This window comes from Capricornis sumatraensis, chromosome 14 (genome assembly GCF_032405125.1).
Source record: "Capricornis sumatraensis isolate serow.1 chromosome 14, serow.2, whole genome shotgun sequence".
Classification (NCBI taxonomy): Eukaryota; Metazoa; Chordata; class Mammalia; order Artiodactyla; family Bovidae; genus Capricornis; species Capricornis sumatraensis.
Genome location: NC_091082.1, coordinates 29,398,500 through 29,422,911, shown reverse-complemented (window position 1 = coordinate 29,422,911; position 24,412 = coordinate 29,398,500). Strand labels below are relative to the sequence as shown.

The 24,412-nt window shown below is 43.8% G+C and overlaps 1 protein-coding gene across 2 annotated transcripts in view; it reads right to left on the bottom strand.

Annotated features, from left to right (window-relative positions):
- Positions 1-24,412, bottom strand: part of TGFB2 (transforming growth factor beta 2) — an 89,524-nt gene that overhangs the window by 19,993 nt on the left and 45,119 nt on the right. For both annotated transcript variants that reach the window (XM_068986114.1, XM_068986115.1), the window contains one exon: positions 13,291-13,454. In XM_068986114.1, the coding sequence (XP_068842215.1) occupies positions 13,291-13,454 (164 nt within the window). The remainder of the gene's footprint in view (positions 1-13,290; positions 13,455-24,412) is intronic.

Here is a 24,412-nt window from a genome sequence, read left to right as displayed (position 1 = left end):
AGACTCGGACACGACTGAAGCGACTTAGCAATAAGAGCTTCATGAGATCCTTTACAGTAGAAGCCTACAGAATGCACATCAACTTTGAAAGGAAGACTCACCTGACAACGTAGTCTCTTTGGAGCTGAGAAATCTACATTATTATGTCTGATAGTAACTCTTTCTCTTTACTGACCAAAGTAATGAACATTGATATGCTACTATGTTATACAGATCCAAGTGCAATTAATAAAGTATGGCATACAGAGGGCTTTAATGACCTTTATGGAAGCGATACTTGCAAGCTACACATATACATACACACCACACAAATGTACATCCCCACATATATACACACTCATACATACACGTACACAATATATTAATATATACACAGATACGTGCTTAGTGGTTCATTTGTGTTCAACTCTTTGCAACCCCATGGACTGTAGCTCGCCAGAATCCTCTGTCCATGAGGAGTCTCCAAGCAAGAATACTGGAATGGGTTGCCATTTTTTTCTCCTGGGGATCTTCCCAACCCAGGGATTGAACTTAGGTCTCCTGCATTGCAGCCAGATTCTTTACCATCTGAGCCACCAGGGAAGCCCAAGAATACTGGAGTGGGTAGCCTATCCCTTCTCCAGGGAATCTTCCAGACCCAGGAATTGAACCAGGGTCTCCTGCATTGCAGGCAGATTCTTTACCAGCTGAGCTACTGGGGAAACCAACACACACACACACACACACACATACACACAGGAAAGCCTCTCCTCTTTGATGGAAACACCTCATAATTCCCTATTGTTTCCTTCACTTTTTTTCAGTCTCCATACACAGGCCTTTGTGCTGACTGCACATCTGTATAAACAAGCAAATGCATCTCTACAGGTCTGGGGGATGAAGGAGTCCTTTGTGTAAATGGAAAGTCTCTGATGCTCTGCAGCTCAACAGCATTCACAAGACCATTGGATGTAAATCACACAACAGAGAAAATGATTCAAGCAGTCACAAGTCACATCCTCACAGGCAAGGAAAGAGGCACGTGCCTTCCAACCATCAGTGATGGACTCTGAAGGGAAACAAAGTCAAGTCCGTAGTTCTAGTTGGTCCTTGGGGCCAAACCACAGAGCTCAGTACCGAGGATGCTGATAACGACCCGGTTATTTCCTACCATGGGGTGAACGAGTCCTGCCAACAAAACCTCAAGCTCTCTGAGGCCATATCTTAATTTCCTCATTCAATCTCCCCTTCCAATCCTGCTGCAACTCGACACGAACACACACATACTTAGGGAACACACTTCCAACCCCCTTCTCTTTCTTCCTGGCTCCCAACAATCCATGTGACCTGTACTATAATTCAAGTCCCAGCTCACATTCAGCTGAGCCCTTTAATTTAGGGGGTGTGACTCTAAAGTAATGAGTCTAAAAAAACAAAGAGCCTGTCTTTTCTACCGTGTTGATGGGTTACCCAAGAGTATCAATTTCACTAATTTATTATATACATATGTATGTATTTTATCTACATGGTTATTATTCACTTAACCAGAAGTAGCTCTGAATAAGTAACAGAAAATGGGTCCATGTTTCTTTCTTCATAAATAGCTATACGGCTATGGTTAAAACAAATCTAGCAGCATTTCCAAATCCAAATAAATGATGTTTCTCAAGAGTCCCCTGATGATGTTACACTCTTATTTCCACAGTGTTGTTTGTACTTAAATCTTATTTTGAAATGTTCCTTCAGTGTATTCAGAGATGTTTGTCGAGCATCATCTATGCACTAGGTGCTGTTCTGGGAGTTTATCCCCAGAGGTACAGACAAGATCATAAATAAGATGAAGACAGAGAAGATCAAGTGTACCACAGGACATGGGTATGGAGGAGAAACAAACAGTGAAAACCAGGGATGGTACATGTTAGGAAGAGGGACCTTGAGACATCACACAGGGTGGCCAGGGAGGTCTCTGAGTGAGTGACATTTGAAGAAAAATCTGAAGGAATGATGAGAGAGAGGCTTCTGGGAAGCAGAAAAGAGCATTGTGGGTGGAAGGAACAGCAGCTGCAGACGTGAGGAGGAGGTGAGCCCAGGGTGAGGGCAGCAAAGAGGGAAGGATGAAGAACCCCTCGAGTGGCGGCGGTCACGGCTGCGGGACGAGTGAGCAATGGGGCAGGGACGGCCTCACGAGGCACAAGAAGGCTGTTGGCTCTTACACAGAGTGAGGTAAGAAGCCTCGACAGGGCTCTGGGCAGGAGATTTGGGTCTAAGCAACCTCTTGGGAGAAATCAGCCCCACTGCCATGTTGCAAATGGCCTTGAACGGGGCCAGGGTGCAAACAGTGAGATGAGGCCTTTACAAAAGTCCAAGTCCTGGGACCAGTGTAGCAGAGGCAGAGAAGTTAGAAGTGGTTGGATTTTGGATCCACCCTTTAAACACTTTAAATCACATAGGAAAATCAACTTAGCGATTTTTATTTTTGACTTTCATTAAAACTTTGTTGGCTGGGAACTCCCGGGTGGTCCGGTGGTTAAAAAAAAAAAAAATCTGCCTTCCAGTGCAGGGGATGCAGGTTCGATCCCTGGTCAGGGAACTAAGAGCCCACATGCTGCAAAGCAGCTAAGTCCATGCGCTACAACCACGGAGTCTATGGGCTGCAACTACTGAGCCCACGTGCTCTAGATTCCATGCACTGCAACCAGAGAAGCCTGGATGTTGTAGTGAAGACCCAGCACAGCCAAAAACAGAAAGTGTGGAAATACTGAAACAAAACAAATTTCTCAAAAAAAAAAAAAAAAAAACAACTGGCCATTTCGGCCATTTTCCAGAATCAACAGGATCTTTCGAAAATATAGATTCATCCCCATTGAAAGAATTCACAGTTCAGTATTTGTAGGTTCTAAACAGTTCTAAAGCAAAAGTTCCCCCAAATATTCTGATTACTGTTGCTACCAGGAAATAAACATATATCCTTCTTTGGCATAATTTTTACCCTGGTGGAGTTATAGAAAAATTGGCATACAATTATACAATGAAAATAAAACTATTGAAGTCAACACAGGAAGCAGGTATCGAGCCTGTCTGTGTGGTGGTGAGGCAGAGGTACAAAGACATCCTCCCTGGGGTTGGCCATTCTGTAATGGTTTCTTCAAAAAGAAAAGCCAGATACATCGCAGAGTCAACTCATCGGAGCTGCATCAGAGTTCCGATAAAGCAAACATCCAGAGCGCTAACACCTCGGCTGTTCCCATAATCCTGCTCTGCTCTGCTGATCCCCGGAAATGGGTCAGAGGAGACCTCATCAACCAGAGATGAATGACATCATCCAACCAGAGATGACTGACGTCATCGAGGAGTAGTTTTATGATCACAAACCCACTCTAGGGGAAATATAAACAAGTTCTAGATGACAAGCAAAACCCTGATGAAAATAATCCACTCCTAACACAGCCAATGTGCCAGACACTCCACAGTGGTGCTCTCTTCACAGCAACTCATTAGACAAGAACTGTATCTCCATCAGATGATGAAAAACTGAGGCTCAGAGAGATGAGGGATTTGTAAGAGCAAAAAACTAATATTAATAAACAAAAAAAGGCAAAAGGTGAACCCAGGGCTGACTGGCTGCAATGTTCCTTTTCTTTCCTACCCAGAGCTACTCACCAGCAATTGAATGAGACCACCACCTGCAGAGTGAGTTGAAAATATTATTTAAGGAAGTCCTGAAGCAAACTCATGGGACAGCCACTGCATACCCAGGACCCGGAGAGCTAGGGCCTAAGGTGAGTGTTCTCATTACTAAGAGATTTGGAAAAGATTGCAAATGTAAGAGATGGTTTCTCATAAAAGTTCAAAATCAGTGCTTTGGGAATAACAATAGTACTAACCTTTGAGTAGACTCACTGTGCTAGGAATTTCCATTCATTTGCTCATGTCTTACAAACTCCTGGCCAACTTGGTGTTTTTATTTACTTTTAACAGATAGAGAAATCATTTCGGTGCTGTGCCTTTCTCAGATTCCCCAAAGTCACACTTGGAACCCACACTGGCCCAACTCCGAAGCCTGCGACCCTCCTATCAGTAGGATAACGTAAGCAACAGCACAGCCTCTGGAGCTAGGCCACCTGGGTTCAAATCCTGGCTCTGTCTCTTCCAAGCTGTGTGGCCTGGACAAGTTGCTCAACTTCTCTGTGCCTCCGTTTCCTCATTTGTAAAATTAAGATAATAATAGGATTATTATAGTGATTAAATTCACTCATTATAAAGCACTTAAAATAATGCCCTGGGCATGGTTAGTAATGCATATGTCAGTGATAATTATCAACATGATTACTGAGCCACATTATGCAAAAGAACAGAGAATTAGTTACAATTGCATGATTATTAACATTTTTTTTTGATACAGCGGGGAAGGGCAGCTGTTTACACCACTTTTGGGGTCCCGTCTGCTCACAGGGTTCCTAGACTCTGGGTAACGTCATAACCTAATGCAAATGATAACGATCCAATTTCCTTACGAGGCGAGCATGTCATTCGATCAGTTTGCAAAGACCTGAGATATTAATAGCCTTGTGCAAACAAAGTGTTTATTATACCTCATGGCTTTTTTTTAAGTGGGTTACTATACCGCGTGTGTCTCCAATGTGGTGCCAGAGTCAGGATCAGTATTAAGGGGATTGTATGCTGTAAAATTCTGGACAACAGGAGCACAGTATAACTTTTTTTTTCAGTGGCACTTTTTGCAAGTCTAATTTAACAGACAGTCAGTTTTCTTGGCTGACCTCTTTATATTTTATAAACCCTTGGGCAATATGAGAACTGAAAGCTGAACTGTGTGTGTGTGTGCACGTGTGTGTGTGTGCGTGTGTGCGTGTGTGTGCACGTGTGTGTGCGTGTGTGTGTGTGTGCGTGTGTGTGTGCGGCACGATGGCACATATCCGCATGTGCACATGCATGGGCTTGGGATCAGGAAGAGGGTGCAGTTTTCATTAACCCCATTGAGTACTCTGGTCCTTGCAATGACAAGAACCTCATCCTTCATTCTGCAGTTTTGTTGTTGTTCAGTCACTCAAGTTGTGTCTGACTCTTTGTGACCCCACGGACTGTAGTGCGCCAGGCTTGCCTGTTCTCCATTATCTCCCCGAGTTTGCTAAAGTTCATGTCCAATTAGTTGGTGATACCATCTAACCATCTCATCCTCTGCTGCCCTCTTCTTTTGCCTTCAATCTTTCCCAGCATCAGGGTCTTTCCCAATGAGTCAACTCTTCACATCAGGTGGTCAAATTATTGTAGCTTCAGTTTAGCATCAGTCCTGCGAGTGAATATTCAGGGTTGAATTGCAGCTTTAGAGTCCCTTAAAAAGCAAGTTGAGGCCATCTACTTTGAATTTTCACTGTAAAGCCTTAGGGGTGTGCATAGTTTAAAATCTTTCTCAGAGATGAGATATGATGTTTATTTAAAGTGGTGGGTGATTCACTCCTTCCCACTAAAATCTTCGTTTATTTATTTTGCTCCATAATCATCAAGTTACGCTTTCACTTGCAACTCTGAGAAGTCATTTCTTGTGTATTGTAGTTTGAGGTCAGAGATAAATGGATGTGACTTAGATTTAGCCACTGTTTTTGTATAGCCTTGCAAGAGATCTCTAAAGATAAGAAATCATCGCATTCGACAAGCCTGTCTAAGCGCACATCCAACTAGGCATTAAAATCCAAGGATTGGGAATTCCCTGGAGGTCCAGTGGTTAGGATTCTGTGCTTCCACTTCAGGGAGCAAGGGTTCAACCCCTGGCTGGGGAACTAAGATCCCACCCATACAGCATAGTCCAAAAACATAAAATAAATAAGATAAAATCCAAAGGATGAAAGAAAGGGATGAGGAAAAGCAGAAGCACAGATTGTTCATCAAAGCTGTGATAGAGTATCCAGTATAGGTGGGGTGGGAGTCCCTTATTAAGGCAAAGGTAACTTCAACTGAAGCTGAATGCTCCATCTCTACAAAAATAAACACCGCTACTGCCCCTCCTATGCCCAAGGTCAGGAAATCTGTTTCCTTGGAAATCCACTGAGCTCATTTCACCCCAACACATTTATCTTCTACTGATTAACAGAGAACCACCAGCAGACTGCACTCTAGCAAGCTATCTGACAGCAACCTCTGTGGTCTCACGCCAGCCCCATGTGAGAAGATGACATCTCTCCTGATGTTTCATGATGTAACAACCCAGTACATCACACTGCATCAGGGAGTTCTTTTGTTTTCCTTTCAGTGGCCTCAAGCTAATAAATTAACCTAAAAATAATCTGGCAACTGACTTTGATAGGTAATTTTGTAAAAGGCTCTTCTTCTTGGAAGAAGTAAAGACTTAGAAGTCAAAATCTAAGAGATGACAAGGAAGGAAGGGAACTAACATAGATCGACTGCCCACTCTCCATCCAGCAGTTATATACATGGTTTTATTTCACCCTTACAATAAACAGCAAGTGAACTGGAATTATTAATAAAATTTAGATCACAATACTCACACCACTGAACACTACACCATGCTGTCTCATTAAGGGTGACTAGTGAACTAGCAAATGAAAAAAAATACTGTGCATAGTAATTCACCAAACTTACTTCTATCTCAAGCTGATGCATTCAGATATTTCTGCTATAAGTATTTCTGGGCTCAAAGAAATATCTTGATTCAGGCAGATGGTATATTATCTTGGAATTATCTGCCTGTCCACCCAAGGAATCAAACCAAGATGTTAGGATGTTGCCAAATTCTCACAATTCCCTTCTGGAGGGAATGAGTTCTGAGGCATTCCTCTGGATTCTCCAGATTTTGCACTAGAAGTCTCTTGGGTATATTTCAATTAGAAGAAAGGCAGTACTATTGAAACACCATTTACACATCTGTTCCTCCACCAGACCCTGAGAAACTGCAAGGCACAAGCTGAGTCTGATATATATGGCTAGATTATTTATGTTGTTCAGTCACTAAGTTTGAACTCTGACTCTTTGCAGAGTGTGGACTGCAGCACACCAGGCTTCCTTCTCCTTCACTACCTCTGAAACTTGCTTAAACTCATGTGCATCGAGTCAGTGATGCCATCCAACCACCACACCCTCTGCATCCCCTTCTCCTGCCCTCAATCTTTCCCAGCATCTTGGTCTTTTCCAATGAGTCAGCTCTTCTACATCAGGTAGCCAGAGTATTGGAGCTTCAGCTTCAGCATCAGTCCTTTCAATGAATATTCAGGGTTGATCTCCTTTAGGATTGACTGGTTTGATCTCCCTGCAGCCCAAGGGACTTTCAGGAGTCTTCTCCAGCACCACAGTTCAAAAGTACAGTTCTTCAGTGCTCAGCCTTCTTTATGGTCTAACTCTCACATCCATACATGACTACTAAAAAAACCATAGCTTTGACTATCTGGATCTTTGTCAGCAAAGTGATGTCTCTGTTCTTTAATATGCTGTCTAGTTTTGTCATAGCTTTCCTTCCATATTGTTGGATGACTGGCATCAATGCTGGTACCAATGCTAGGAGGCGCTCACTCAGAGTTTTCTGTCTATGACCCTGTACAGTGTGTTGATGTGGCAGATTAAGGGTGGGTGCCACTTCTTTGACACTCTTTCTATCAACAGATGGGGTCTATTTCCTTTCCCTTTGAATTGTGCCTGTAGCATATTTGATCAATAGAATAAGGTGAAAGGGAAGCTCTGCTAGGTTTGGACCTTGTCTTTAAGTGGACCGGCAGCTTCTGCCTTGGACACTTGGGCCCTTGAGCCTCAGCTGAAAAAGCCTGACTCCTCTTCTGGGAAGACCACATGGGTACATCCTGAAACTACTTAGAGAGGAGGAGGGGCTCATAGGGACTAATCAAAAAAGTTATAAAGGTACAAATCTTATTATCCTAGAGGTGATAAAGTTTGAAATGAGCAGTAAACAGAGCCACAGTCAGAAAAAAAGAAACTTATGAAAAGGGAGGGGGATGGGTGTAAATTAAGAGTTTGAGGATCTACTGTTTATCACAGGGAAGTATACTCATTATTCTGTAATAATCTATAAGGGAAGAGAACTTGACAAAGAATATATATACATATATATGTATATATATAACTGAATCACTTTGCTATACAATGGAAACTAACACAACATTATAAATCAACTTGACTTCAATTTTTTTTTTAAAAAGGGCAGTAAGTGTGAAAAGGGTATAAGTTGGTGAGAGGAAGCTATAAATAGCTGGAAGGTCCAAAGTCTTTGGAGGTCAGCATCCCTAAACACAAGTATTCCTTGGTGGTCTCATGTGGCCACAAGCTCGTAGACACTCTTAAATAACTTATTAATTTCTTGGTGACTCATTTCTTCGCTTGTAAATTTGAGGACTTAGCTTCCTCCAAGGTGGCAGATTCACTTGCTCATGCTGGCGATATCCAAATGGAAGAAGATTCCTCTTTCCTATTTTTTCCCCTTCTCATAACTCTGGGCATGATTTTAATCATAAATACAAGCGTGATTTAATCAAATAAAGATGTATTCAATTTTCCAAAAAGGCTGAGAGCTCTACTAAATATTAGTAGGTTCAAAAACATTCCCAGAGCACTGGAGCTTTATCGGAATACATTTCAATAAAGGCTGCCTTTGGCATAGATCTCTAAAAATACAGTAAGGGTCACTGCTATTTGGAAAAAAATTTCTGTTTTCCTCTTTCCCTTCATATCAGAAGGCTTTATCCCTTTCCTATTCCGTGTGATATTGCTGTCCATCTGAAATCATATCATGATCACACCAGTATATGCTCTTTGGAGTCCATGAACATAACAGAAGTCAGGAGGAGGAGGAGGACAGGACGGTTTTATGTTACCACCATTCATCACGGCTCTGACAGACTATTCTGTAGAGAGGGGAAGGAGAGAGTCGCCTTGCCAAACTAAACATGATTTCCACAGAAGCTCGGGTGTCTTGACTCTCCCGGGCAGGGAGAAATCAACAGATGCAGAACCCCAGATGAAACTAACTCTGAGCTTGCTCCCAGAAATGCTATCTTAGGTCTTTCCTGCCAGGGATTCTGACTCTAGAAAGAGTAACCATCTACAAGTATGGGACAGAATGACCCCCAGCCTTGGGATATGTTTTAAATCTGTGATGCCCATGGCAAATGACCAGATCTGAATCACAAGGAGAGCTCTTGGAAACCACATCTTTCCACAGGGGAATCTTTTCTTTTCCAGGGACAATGAGAATCTCCAGGAAAGAGGCCATGGGCAGGCCTTGTAGAAAAGCTCCCCCAGGGCTTTTATAGGTAGGGGAGTATCTCCTACACCCACATGTGAGCGCACATGAGCACACACCCACATACTCTTCCCCTGCTTAAGATCAATGTCGTAAATAATCCTAATAAATCATCCATATAACCATCTAAACACTCTGAAAACCTCTTCCTAGTGATCCTATCTTTTTCCTCTAGGAAGTAGGCTGTCAGCTATGTGTTAAGTAATACAGTAATCAAAGGGCTTCTAGAAATTTCAGAGGCTTTGTCCTTCTGAATAGTTGAACTTTCCAACTAAGTCTTTTAAATCTTTCCAACTAAGTCCATTTAAGTCTTTTATTTTCAAAATAACTTTTAAGCAATTTTGGATATAAAACTCTCTAGCATTTTATGGCATGAGTTCAAGTTATTACCTGAATATAATTTAGCCTCATCTACATAATTCAAGGCTGTTATCATAAGCATCCATTTCTGTCCCCCGACAGAAGGGAATTTTATACCAGGGAGCTTTACCACTGAAGGCTGCAAAGACTTCCAAATGCGCTGAACACAAGTGGAAAGTTGGAGAAAAACAAGCCAAAATGGGATTTTCAATGAGGCCACAGCAGGTATCAGAAGGCAGGCAGGGTGTCGCAGAGACAAAGACTGGGTTAACTAAAAACAGGATAAGATTTAGGAAAATTATCCATAAGAAACATTGCATTCTGTGACTTTCTGAAGTGGCATCACTGGGGTGCACTGGCAAACACTGCAAGTCTAAAGGTTCACCTCCTCCTGTCAGAGTGGCTTCCTCCAGCGCTCCTTCCTATCCAGTGCTTCAAATTTCTTGGTCCCAGAGAGGACCAAAGGCTGCCTTTCCAGTGATTCAGCTGCATGTGTGCTGAGTCTTCTGTGAAGGTGTTCAGGGATCTCTCTGACTTACTTCTGGACCTTGGCTGTGTTTCAGGAGGTTAGATTGCAACATAGCTGAGCTCCAGATGGATAAGGAGATGTTAGTCTTTCTTATTTTCCTTAAAACTACCTCCTTCCCAGATTCCTGTGTTCAGTGACATTGAACAAACCCAAGGTCACAGTCTCCATTCAATGGGCTTCCATCTTGAGCTGTACCTTTTCCAATTGTTGTTCAGTCGCTAAGTCGTCTCTTTGAGACCTCATGGACTATAGCCTGCCAGGCTCCTCTGTCCAGGCAAGAATACTAGAGTGGGTTGCTATTTCCTTCTCCAGGAGATCTTCCCAACTCAGGGATCGAACCCGTCTTTCCTGCTTGGCAGGCAGATTCTTTACCGCTGAGCCACCAGGGAAGCCCCATTTTTTCCAATTTGGGGACTTTAACTGGAACAGAGCTTGCTGCTCATGTCATGGGGCGGCCAGTGCTTGCAGTAACCTCTGGGAATGTACACATCCCTTGAGGACTCATTAAAGTCCTCTAAATTCCAGCCTCCAAGTACAGATCCCCTCCTGGAGATGAGACAGCCTCTGTGAGGAAGACAAACCATCAGTATTCCACTATCAGAGGTCACACCTCAGGGCAAAAAGTCAGGAGCCAAAGAATAATAGTGATTTAGCAGCTTACGTTACAGGCAACAAAACCTAACAAACCTTGCCTTCAATTAACTGAAGTCACATGTCACATAATTAAAACAGGGCCAGAGAGCACAATCCATCTGTACAGGGAGGCATGTAAGAGCGTCTTAATTGAAAAAAGAAGAAAAAGGAGGACAGGGGATCATGTTTTTAATTTTCAAATCATCTTTTAATATCTCTGACTAACTTTGATCAAGCTGCTTTTTCAGAGAACTCAGCCTTTGCTTTCCCTCCAAATATCACTCCACCCTCTGGCCGGCCTAGTTTCTCTTATTTTTCTTCTATTCTGGCTGATTTTGAGGCAAAGAGGTAGGAAAGGATTTGCTACCAACAGCAAATGTGGTGAGGAGTGAGCACTTGGGAGTCAGAGTTGGACTTGTATCCCAGCCCTGCCCCCTCCTAGCTCTGTGACTCTGGCCAAGGGACTTAATTTCTCTGTGACTCAGCACCTTCTGTAAAAACAAGAAAGAATACAGGAGTAGAAAGAATATTTCAAATGGGTGAAGGTGGTCCAAAGGCACAAACTTCCAGTTACATGATGAGTAAGTTCTAGGGATGTAATGTATGACATAGTGACCATAGTTAGCAATACTAGATGGAATATTTGAAAGTTGCTACTAGAGTAAATCTTAGCAGTTCTCCCCACAAAGAAAAACAGACGCGTGAGTATGTGAAGCAATGGGTGTTAACTGAACTTATTATGGAGACCATTTTGCAATATATACATATATTAAACCCTTATATTGTACCACTTGAACTAATACAATGTTATGTGCCTAGTATATGTCAATGAATGGGGAAAAAAGATGCCTCATCATGCAAACTTCATAGCAGGGCTGTAAGAACAGAGATAATATTAATAAAGGGCTTAGCAGAGGGTCTGGTACACAGAAAGGTGACTCTGTCTGATGCTTTTAGAACATGCCTTAAAATTCGAAGGTCTCCAAGGAAGGTACCTGAGGATCCATTATAATAAGTAAGAATCACTTTTCATGAACACACATGTAACTAGTTTTTGAAAACTCTTAACAGCTTTAACTTCATTCTCTGAGATTTCATAACCAACATTTATTTGTGGTAATTTTTCCATTTTGCTAATAAATGCAAAGAAAAGTCTTCACCAAATTTCCAAACGTTTACAATCCAGGACAATTAGAGGTGTCCACCTACAGATGTCAGTTCCTCTCATTCCCTCAGATATGCCCGCTTCTCAGTCATATTGTCTCACGTGTTTCCTCCATAACATTGGGTTTCTTGGGTCTGTTCTTGACCTTGTTCATCTCCTTTTACATATCTTCCCTGGAGGGCAATCCTCTCCCGGAGTCTTTCCTCACCCCCTAGCACTGAGCACCATCTCTAAAGTATCTTCTATAGGCCCCGTCAAAGGAGACCCTGTTTCCTGCTTTAATAGATGCTTCTTGAGGCCCCACCCAAACATCAAGTCCATAGTGAAATCTTTCCAACTCTGCCCCCTGCATACCGTGTTTATATGACACGATGACATATTCACCATGACCATGTCTGCCTCCCCTACTAGACTCAGAGCTTTTACAGCAGTGCTTTCATGTGCATCAGAACCCCCTAAAGATCTTGGGTCATGCTGAGGCCACATGAGTAATAAGCTGTTAAGAACATCTCTCACCTCTCAGTAACTTGGCATCAGCACCATCATCATCACTGCCATCATCACCATCATCATCATCACCATCACTCATCACCATCATCAGCGTCATCATCACCATAATTAATCATCATCATCACCACCATCATCATTCATCACCATCATCACCACCACCATCATCATTCATCATTCATCACCATCATCATCACCACCATCATCACCATCTTTTGACACTGCTGCCCAGTGAGATGAGATGAGGATGATAAGATGAGATCTTAGGGAGATGAGATGCCAGGGCTGCCTGAAATAATGGAGGGCAGAGGTGAACAGAGGATGTGCATTTGGTGGGGGATGGACTGGAAAGCCTGAGTAGAACCAGAGAGGAAGAGGAGGCTGGATGAGGTTAGTGAAGAGACAGGAAGTAGCAAAGATGGGAAGAAAAGAGAGTAACAGGGATGGAGAGGAGACAATAGGAAGGGAAGAAAAGGAGAAAGAGATGGCCATCAGATGAGAAAAGAAAGGTGGCTGACTTCTTTCCTTGGGGTGAGATTGGTCTTGTACCATCTGACCTTCCAGAGTAGGGGGTGAATTTCAGGACTGGAGCCTTCCAGAGGATGGTCATTCCAGCCATTTACACTCAGAGCTTCCCCTCTTCACATTAAAGGTTCTGTCTTCCTGAGCAACTCAGGAATAAGCTGTCACTGTAGATGAATAACAAATAAGGGCCTGTCCCATGATTGTGAGTGTAGAAAATGACGTATCAGTTCAGAAAAAATTCAGTCTGTAGTTAAGTCCTTTATCCTAAGACTTAAAACTCATTGCCCATTCAAACAACCCAAACAAAATTACCTGATACAGCTCGATCCGTTGTTCAGGCACTCTGGCTTTTGGGTTCTGTAAACGAAAGACTCTGAACTCAGCCTTCACCAAATTGGAAGCATTCTTCTCCATCGAGGAGACATCAAATCGGACAATTCTAAAGTACGGTCTGTAGAAAGTGGGCGGGATGGCATCTGTAAAAAGTTAGGGCAATCATTGAAAATGATAAAAATTCATTGTTCTCTCACAAAAAAACCCTGCAGCATGAGACAGCCTTAAGAAACCTTACAGGAAATATCTATAGAATGATTTCGTTTCCAATGGCCAATTTAATATCATTAACAATTGAACTAGGAAAAAAAAAAAATAAGCATGTGCATTTGGTTACAGGAGTAGCCGATTAAAAGGGATTAACAAACCACTTCCAATTCCATTTGAGGGCCTGAAGTTAACCCTCTTCTTTGAAAGCTGACAGAGTGGTGGAAAATCCTAAATGGTTATGAACTGGAACAAATTCATGACAGTTGATGCCTGGAGAAAGCTGTCAGGCTTGCATACACTTTAATCAAATGTGCCAAGAAAATAGCTCCTAATGGCAAGCAGTTTGCCCATGTATTTTTTCCCTTGAAATTTTGGCTCCTAAACACCCTACTCTCTCCAGGTTCATGGACTGCATCTTTTTCAGCTTCTATAATTTGGTCTTTGACACACATAGGACCAAATACACCCTCTAGTGAAGTTAGGGTGAGGACTGTTGAATGAAAACACACACGTAGTAGCAATACCAGGTCCAGTCTTAAAATTCTCTATTCGGCATAAATGTTCACTGGTGGGAGGGAATCCTAGCAAATGAAGAGAAAGAACCAACCCCAATGCCTTCTGCTCTGAGCCATGAAAAACACAGATTTGCAGACAGCCCATGACAATTTCAAGTTCGTGGGCTGCTAGAATTTTGCTGTTATTTTGAGGTAACCTGTCTTTGCCTTTGGATATATAACTCAGGGTTAAAACAAAACCAAACCAAGTTTGAATTCTATCCCCATACTTCCTATACAACACCCATTTATTAAGTATCTACACTGGGCAGGCTAGCTGTTACAGGTATGTTTCTATAGTATAGGTAGAATAGGTATATTCCTACAATACTCTTTGAAAATCTCCTGCAAACTTACTTTCATTATTCTGGAATGTACCATCCAACTCTGGTGGTTCGATGATGTTCTACCCCTCCTCAATTATGTCACTTCATTACAACGTAATCATTCTCAGTTTTTATGGCCCTTTACAAATGTTTTCTTTTGGTGGGGGGGAGGGGGGAGCTTCCCTGGTGGCTCAGATGGTTAAAGAATCTGCCTGCAATGGGGGAGACCTGGGTTCAATCCCCGGATCGGGAAGATCCCTTGGAGGAGGAAATGGGTACCCACTCCAGTATTCTTGCCTGGAGAATTCCATGGATAGAGGAGCCTGGAGGGCTACAGTCCACTTACAAACGTTTGTATTATTTTGCTATTATGCTTGCTTATTTTGTTCTCCTCAATGAAATTTTAAGAATCTTGAGGACTGACAGTATTTCTTATATATTTTTCTGCAGCTACTAGAACAGAAGTCTGCACATATGAAGTTCACCAAATATCCACTGTTTGCACAGTTGGTCATCAATAGGAGTTTTGAAAGACTTAAGCATCTGGTTATTGGCAAGACTAGCTTCTTATTAAATAAATGTACCATCTTGCTGATCTTAAAATAGAAATAAATACCTTTCATGATTTCCTGGGAAATCCTTGCTCTGGGATGATTACACTGAAAAATTGAATGCTAGGAGCACACCAGCATTTCATTATCTTAAGAACTGTGTACTTTTTCCCCTCACAGAGGCTTTTCTCCATCCTTTCCCCATGTCCCGTGACTCTCAGAAAGCAGCTCATGGGGAAGTGATACATTTCAAACCATGCTCTGCTTGATGACTGCTTCACAAATGACTGTGTGATCTGAAACTTTGTAGATCCAAAGTCTCAGAAACAATCAAACAAACAAACCTCCCCAAATCTAAAGCATCCAGGAGGGATCCTTCCTAGAATCTGCAGTGATGTTGGCCACAGCCGCCAAATCCAAATTTGCTATAGTTTGGATCTACATTGCTGTAGCATCTGCCTTTGGCAAAAAAGCAATGCCTACTGACATTTTTGGTTGTTTTAAGATTGAAATGTAAAGTGCGGCAGATAGTACTGTTAAAAATCCAACAACCTATGTAAGAAAAAAAAGAAAAAAATCAACCTTTCTGCTGGAACATTACCAGCCCAGGATGGGACCAGCCCAGAACAGGCTGGTCCCATCCTGACAGCTCAGCTGAAAATAGGCTGGGAATCCAGGCAGAGAGGCCTGGGAGGATGGCTTCACACACTCTCCAGGTTGGCCAGAAGCTTCCACAGGCCTAGTTTCTGCATTTATCTTCTCATGGCCTCCCCATCAGCAAGCAGAAGCTTCAAACATGCTTGGAAAGAGCATCCTGAAAGGGCAAGGCTGCTTCAGTGGGTTTCCTGTCATTAGAAAAAGTAAACAATCTTGCTGGTTTCCCCCTTCCTTTCAGTGGAAACCACCCCCCAACCCCAGGGGCCTACGCTACTTCCACAGAGATGCAGCGTTCACACCCGGCCACCCCAATCTTATCCTTCCATCAAGTTTGTAAATAAGCTCTCTTGAGATTTATTTTTATTCTCTTTTGTGTTTATTAAACTTTGAACAATTTTTTTTTCCCTTTCTGGTCATCTGCCCATACACACACTTGCTTTTTATGGCCGCTTCAGACCAGGAGGTCAATTTTGTTTCTCTTTCTTCTAAGCAAATCATCCAATGATCCAGTCCTAGGCTTTCGAGCTTTGAAGGGGTGTTTGCAAATATTTACGGGCGTCTTGTATAGTTAAGTACGTAGTTCTCTTCTGCTCCCTATAAGCTGGCAATCAGCCCCCCTCCCCTCTGGCCATGATAACTGTGTTGGCTGTTTTGACTGCCTGATAATACAAATCCACATATCTGGTGCTTGTTTTATAAGTCGAAGCTGTTCACGGAGGAGGTGAAATGACAGTTGGGCATCCCTTCCCTCCCCGCCAGTGCCTGGGCTTTGGACTCATGACTCCGCGAAGAGACCAGGCCAGCAGGACACAGCAGCCTTTCCCAAACCCCCGCTGCAGCATCCAAGAGCAGGAGCTCATTGGATAAAGACTGGTAACTTTAAAAACTGACTACCACTTTTAAGGGTCGGTCCCAGCTGTCCCCAGGTGTCCTCTGCTATGGGTGACCAGCCCCTAGCCTGGCCAAGGTACTTGAGCAACTTCCCAAATACGTCTGCACTGGAAGAAAAAATAAAAGTCACAGCAAATTGCTCAGACCCAACTCATGATCCTTACCTCATAGAAGCTCTCAGAAGCACGGTACAAAGAGCTGAACATGGCCCCTCTATACCTCGCCTGGTGCTGGGGCTCCATTCCCATGCTCGTATTCAATGGCTTGATCCACACATCTGGCCTGGGAGGGATGCAGCTTTTTTCTCCACTTTCTGCAAGGACTTGTGTCCCCCTTTGGAATGTGAGCTCTCTCTAAAGGCCTCTGGTATTTCAACTCAGCTTCTACCCCATTGTGAGGTAGTGACTTGGGTTTGACCTTTGCCAACTTGCCCTCGCATATCCTAGTTGGCACTCTCCTCTCGATGTCTGACCCACTCTTTCTTGATTCCATCAGATGGCACTTTCCACCAGCTCTGTGGATTTCAGACCACCAAACTGGTTCTGCTCCCCTATCTTACCTCACCTCCCTCCTCACCCACGGCCATCCCATGTGCCTTCCTGTCTTTAAAAGGCTTGCGCCTAGGAGATTCCAGAATGTCACCCAATGAATAGTGTTCCCCTTACCTCAAATCCCTGCTAAATCTCACTTAGGGGAATACACAGAGAGGAAAAAAAGGAGGAAGTCTAACTACTGATTTCTAAAGTCTAGCACCTTAGAAATAAAGTACACAATAAATGTAATGAGTTTGAATAAACCCCAAACCATCCCTGCTCTCCCCACCCTCCAGCCCTTGGAAGAATTGTCTTCCATGAAACCAGTCCCTGGTGCCAAAAAGGCTGGGGACCACTGGTGTACAGAATGCCCAGTGATAGCGTCTGATCACAAGCTACTTTCATGCATTCTAGGTTGACTTGTCATCTGTTCCAAATAACTAATCAACCCATTGTAAATTGTCTCCTCCCCATGTTAGCACCTCGTGGTCAGCAATCTGCACTTAAGAGTCCTTCGGTTCCCCATGGCCCAGGGATGGCTTCACGGGCATGTGGTCACAGCAGTTGTACCAGTTCCCAAGCTCGGAAAAGGCTCACTCTGGAATCTGATATCCTGTGGTCACCGTCTTGAACACCTTGATCATTCCACCTTTGAATTTAGGCTTCGAATGTGACATCTACTGGGACAACAGGGCTGGAGTAGGGCCATGGAGCCTCACTCCTGAGCTCTGCCACCCTTCCATACTCCTGGGTCCCAAGAATTGGTGCTGGAACCCCTGCCCCCTGCCCCCCAGAGAGCCAGTGTCAGGCACCCATACCCGAAGCATCTCAGATAGGGCATGGGGGCAGCGGTGTCACCCGAGGCTGGCAATGCAACAGCACAATCAGATGCAACTCAGTGGCAGCAGGGACCGAGTCTTGCCACAGTCCCATATAATTATAGGATCTGCATGCAGGGGCCCCTTTAAGGCCACCTGAATTTTAACCCCAAATCAAAAAAGTCTTATCTATGCGGCAACAGAGACAGCATTTAGCTTTTCAGAACCTATTTCTTCATCTATATAACAAGGTAAATAATCCCCTACTTCATATGTGCTGACTCAGGTTGTCAGGATCACACAAATGAGCAGATGGAACATTCGAGAACTGGGTTTAGAACAAACTTCCTCTCAAAAAAGGTCCCTTCCTATCTCCTTTTCCATCCTGCAACAAAGGGGCTAAGTGATCCTTGGGCCTTCTTTGAATGTCCCACACTTACCACCTAATTAATTAGAGGAGAAAGAGAAAAGTGTCCTGGGGCAGTTGATCAAGGACTCTGGGTGTTCAATTCCTGCCCGCTGCAGAGAGGAATGACAGTCACCACTAGACTCACAGGCTCCCCACCACCAGATTTAATATTTACCTGTTGTGCTCAACCCTGACCATCAGAAAGGATGACAAGAGAATTCTATCCTCCCAGCAAACACCCTCTGCACCAAACAACTCCACCTCTCACGGCAATGCTCAGATTAGAACTGTTCTAGTCAAGGCTATGGTTTTTCCTGTGGTCATGTATGGATGTGAGAGTTGGACTGTGAAGAAGGCTGAGCGCCGAAGAATTGATGCTTTTGAACTGTGGTGTTGGAGAAGACTCTTGAGAGTCCCTTGGACTGTAAGGAGATCCAATCAGTCCATCCTAAAGGAGATCAACCCTGGGATTTCTTTGGAAGGAATGATGCTGAAGCTGAAACTCCAGTACTTTGGCCACCTCATGCGAAGAGTTGACTCATTGGAAAAGACTCTGGTGCTGGGAGGGATTGGGGGCAGGAGGAGAAGGGGACGACCAAGGATGAGATGGTTGGATGGCATCATGGACTCGATGGACGTGAGTCTGAGTGAACTTCAGGAGATGGTAATGGACAGGGAGGCCTGGCGTGCTGCGATTCATGGGGTCGCAAAGAGTCGGACACGACTGAGCAACTGAACTGAACTGAACACATAAGTTAGTAAAAAGCACAAACCGAAGAAAGGTCTTACAATGTCACCGATATGTGAGGCGCTCTGGCAGAAAGAGGAGATTTGGAGACTGAAAGAAATACCCAAGGACATCCAGAGTTCAGCCCTTAGGGGGGCAATGCTTCAGTCATCTCTATCTGTGGTCTGTTCCCTATTGGGCCGCTTATACCACAAAACTAGTGGGGAAAAAAAGTGTGTGACAGACATTGGAATTGCGGGTCAAGTATTCCTGAGTATATGTTGCATTTACTAAAGCAGTGGTTCTGGAAGTGTGGTCTTGGACCACAGCATCTGCCTCACCTGGGAACCTGGGATAAGTGCAAAGTATCCAAGAAAGCCTGATGCACCATCAAAGTTTAAGAACCACTGTGCTAAAAGGTACCCGTTGGCTGCTAGCTGGAGAGGCCAGTGCTATTGAACAAAGCAAGCAGATTAGCAGAGGCCAAGAAGAAAGAGACCTTAATTTCTAACAACTGCTCTCTTGAAGCTGGCACTCACAGAACCCCCAAGGGAAACTGGCACTGGTCTCAATGTCCTCGGGGAATTTCTAGGATAAGTCAGAGGGCAGTAGTTCAAAATGAAAGGTAAAAGATATGCGTCGTACTCAGTCGCTTCAGTCATGTCTGACTCTTTGCGACCCCATGGACTGTATCGCCTGCCAGGCTCCTCTGTCCATGGGATTTTCCAGGCAAGAATACTGGAGTGGGTTGCCATTTCCTTCTCCAAGGGATCTTCCTGACACAGGGACTGAACTCATGTCTTTTATGTCTCCTGCATTGGCAGGCAGGTTCTTTACCACTAGTGCCACCCATGAAATTAAAAAGACACTTGCTCTTTGGAAGAAAAGTTATGACAAACCTAGATAGCATATTCAAAAACAGAGACATCACTTTGCTGACACAAGTCCCTATAGTCAAAACTATAGTTTTTCCAGTAGTCATGTATGGATATGAGAGTTGGACCATAAAGAAGGCTGAGAGCCAAAGAATTGATGCTGTGGTGTTGGAGAAGACTTAGACTGGGGACTCTACCCCAGGTAAAGGAAATCAACCCTGAACATTCATTGGAAGGACAGACACTGATGCTGAAGCTCCAATAATCTGGCCACCTGACGAGAAGAGCCAACTCATTAGGAAAGACCCTGATGCTGAAAAAGATTGAAGGCAAAAGGAGAAGCAGCAAGAGGATGAGATGGTTGGATGGCGTCACCGACTCAGTAGACATGACTCTGAGCAAGCTCCAGGAGACAGAGGAGGAAAGAGGAACCTGGCATGCTGCAATCCACGGGGTCACAAAGAGTCAGACACAGCTTAGCAATCGAACAACAACATGGGAACGAAGGATTGTTAGAGGCCCAGAGGTTCTGTTTGTCTTACTCCCCGAAGCACTCACTAGTTACCTGAATTTCATTTTATGTTTTATTGATTTTTATTGGAATATAATTGCTTTACAATGCTGTGTTAGTTTCTGCTGTACAGCCAAGTGAATCAGGTATACATATACAGGTATCTCCTCTTTTCTGGATTTCCTTCCCATTTCAGTCACCCCAGATGATTTAAGTAGAGTTTCCTATGCAATACAGTAGGTTCTCATTAGTTATCTATTTAATACATGGTATCAAAGGTGTACATTTCTGAATTTTAAATACAAGCTAGATTCCTTTGTAGGGGAGAAGTTGTAAGAGGCTTACAGAGCATCCTAGGGCCCTGTTGTTTAGTGTGGATGTACAGATCCTATTCTATAGCAGGGTTTCTCATGAGTGGGCATGGGGTAATGCTCAATGCTCTGCGTTTTAACAAACTCCTATGCAACTCTTATGTACCCTAAAGTTTGAGGACCACTGAAATAAACCATGGGCTTCCCAGATGATGCTAATGGTAAAGAACTCATCTGCCAGTGCAGAAGATGGTATAAGAGACTCAGGTTTGATCTCTGGGTCGGGAAGATGCCCTGGATGTGGAAATGACAACACGCTCTTGTATTCTTGCCTGGGAAATTCCATGGACAGAGGAGCCTGGCAGGCTACAGTCCATGGCTTATAAAGACTTAGTGACTGAGAACACGTGCATGAACACCCTAGACTACAGTTTACAAGTTCATTATAGACTATAATCAACTTGGCTAGGCTTCCCCTCCCTTCAATCTCATGAACTAGTCAGGGATGAATAAAATACTCCCATTTCCCCATCCCCACCCTGAAAAGAACAGTCTCAGCTCAGCCTCAGAATTTTATTTCACAATCCTCTCCCATTTTCTAATAGCTTTACATGCTTCATTTCTGCTAAAGAGGTGTTTCCATCCCCATTTCCCAGATAAAGAAATCAAAAGCAAGGAGAACCAAGTAACTTCTGGCTAAGGTCAAGGTAAGGCTGGCCTGTCAATCAAAAGCTCTGGCTTTTCACCACAATATCCTGCCTTCTGCACAAAGGAGTCCCATGAGTCAAAGACATGAATCCAATCCCAGGCAGAAATACCAATACTCACTGGAGTATTGCATTGCAAAAACGGGCACAAGAAAGTAACTCCTTACAACTGTTTGACTTATTAAAAGCTCCAGAAACTTGAATGCAAAGCCTAGTATTTTTACTGATGGTCCTTAAAAGAATGGCCCTGATACAGCGATCTGTGGTTTGCTCAGTGCAAAAGTTCCCCCATAAAAGACACAGTGCTAAGGTCAGGATGGCCCACGATCTTTTGAACCCCCTTAAACATACGCATGATGCCTTGAGCCTGGGAAGCACCCACTGGTTCTCGTCCCCAAGCTCCTCAAATAAACACAACAAACTTCTCATCCTCTTTCCAGCAATGACTATATATTCTCTGAAGCTCTCCAGTGATCCACATGGACTTTCAACAGCGCTTGATGAGGACTCCTCGTTCCTGATGTCCCGAGCTTTGAGAGAAGTAGTTTGGGGTTCCTTAGACATCCTGTGGAGTGCAGCAAGACAAGCAACCCACCGCAGGGCCAGAGGGCAAGAATGAGCTGCTGTTTGTGTGCACACAGACACAGCCAGCAAGAAACCAAGACAGTTGTGTTCGGGGGTTTTCTCCAATTTGTCTTGGCACACGGGAGATGGATTTGATTTCACTACCACAGCCCAAGCACTGCTGACACTCAAGTCCCAGCAATTTAATACAAAATGACTGAGGAATAAACAGCGCATCACCAGCGGTTGCTGATTTTCTCCCTGGCCATCCCTCCTCTTCAGTGTAACCCAGCCCTGGAGCACTTTTGATGGAAACTGGGTGTCTTGGAGAGGCAGATGGTGTCAGACCTGTCATGCTGCTGGAAGTCCGGAGTCTCACTGTGTCAGCATCAGCGTATGTGACTTGGCCCTCATCTAGCTACTATTTGAGACTGTGCACACTGTCAGCAGAACTGTTTGGGCCCCTTCTTACACAGGGCCAAAAAAAGAAAGAAAGTAAAAATCACAATGATGCCAGCCCAGGGTGGTTGGTCTTATTGAACTATGACAGATACAGGGTTCCTAGCTTCGACTCCAAAGTTTCCATCACCTTCATAAAACTCCACTTACATGGAGACACCTATTCCATTTTGATTTCTTTGCGTTTCTCATTTTAGCTCAGGATTGTGTATGGAGAGGGCGCCTGGATCCACTTGTGCAGGCAGGTGGACCAAGAATGGGACACACGCCTTAGGAATGACGTCACGGTGGGAGGCTCTCCTCCTGGTTGGACTAAGTGATCAAAGTCACTCTTCTCTGCCATTGTCTCATCTTTAAATTCATCAAACTCTTTTTTTTAATCTATCTCCCTCCTTGTCTTCTCTCCTTCCATTGCTCCACTTTCTCTTCTTATTTTTCTTCAATCTATGCTTTTTTTTTTCCCTTCTAAATAATAGGGGGCAAAGCAGTCATGACTCGATGGACCTGAGTTCCAGCAAGCTTCGGGAGATGGTGATGGACAGGGAAGCCTGGTGTACTGCAGTCCATGCGGTTGCAAAGAGTCGGACACGACTGAGTAACTGAACTGAATCGAATGGCCTTTAAAGAGGCCAATACCCTCAAGACATAGCTAGTAACACAGCCAGTCTAGAACCCAGCAATGGCCACAACATGGTCAACAAAAAGAAGGCAATTGGCAGCCAGTGGCTAAGACCCTCTGCACTCTCAAATGCAGGGGACCCGGGTCCAATCCCTGGTCGGGGAACTAGACCCCACATGCCACAACTAAAGATCCTGCATGCCGCGACGAAAATCAAAGGTCACACGTGCCACAACTAAGGCCTGGCACAGCCAAATAAATAAATAAATTTTTTTTAAATTTTGTAAAAAAAAAAAATAATAAGGATTGATTCCACTAACAAAGTAAACTTGGAAATGTAGGCTCTCACCCTTAATCTCTTCATGGATGAAAGGCACCTTTTATTTTTAAGCTTCTTCTGCAGATTGAGAAACGAGTAAAATCTTGCCAGAATTACACAAAACATTGGCAAATTAAAGATGAAAATGTACCCTGTTGGACATTCTGGCTCATCCCTGTAGAGAGCTTTCCTAACCCAGAACAAACAGACATTCCCCTTTCCAGAAACTCTGCACTTTCCCTGGAGCTCTGTGATGATTGGTGTGGACTGTTTGACATGCTTAATGGGTGTAGTGTCTCTTATTAGCTTGCAAATCTTTCTCTAATCTTCCTAAAATTATAGCGGTGATGCATATAATGGCCATTGCGTGTCTTGTACTGGGAGCTCGTGTCTCTGTGTCGTCTGTAAGCCTCTTGCTTGTGGCCTGACTTCTTTGACAGGCAATCACCTAATTACTTGGAGGCACTGTGCTGGTTTGCTGCTCTGCCCTGGAGCTAAGCTAATAAGCGACGGGCACACCCTGCTAGGATTGCAAGCTATTTACCAACTCCACCAAGTGGGACAGGCTATGATTGCTGATGTATTAAATTCATGACTTGGGAGTGAGGACATGTGAAGAGGAAGAGATGGTCTGGATTATCTCGTTTGAAAAGGAAAGTAAATACAGCTAACGTTGATTCTCCCTGAAACTTCATTGCAGTTAGAAATGAGAACACATCAAGGGCTTGCCTGGCATCTATTTTGTGCTCTCTCCAAGTTCCTGGGATCTAATTCCCTCTTGCTGCAGTGTCTTGTTCGAGACAAGACAGAATCTTCTAGAACTCCTTCAGTGACAGAGACCTCAAAGCTCAGGCAGACGACCTGCTGCAGTCTCTGACAGCTCCTGCTGTACAAAGAGTTCTTCCCTATGCTGGACTGAGATCTGCTTACCTCCAAGGTCTGTCTACTGGGACTGGTGCTGCCACACAAGATGATTCACTTCCTTTTCCACTTGACCCTACTCAGAAATTGTGAGGCCAGCTTTCATGTCTCCTTGCCCCCATGTCTGTTCTTTTCTAAG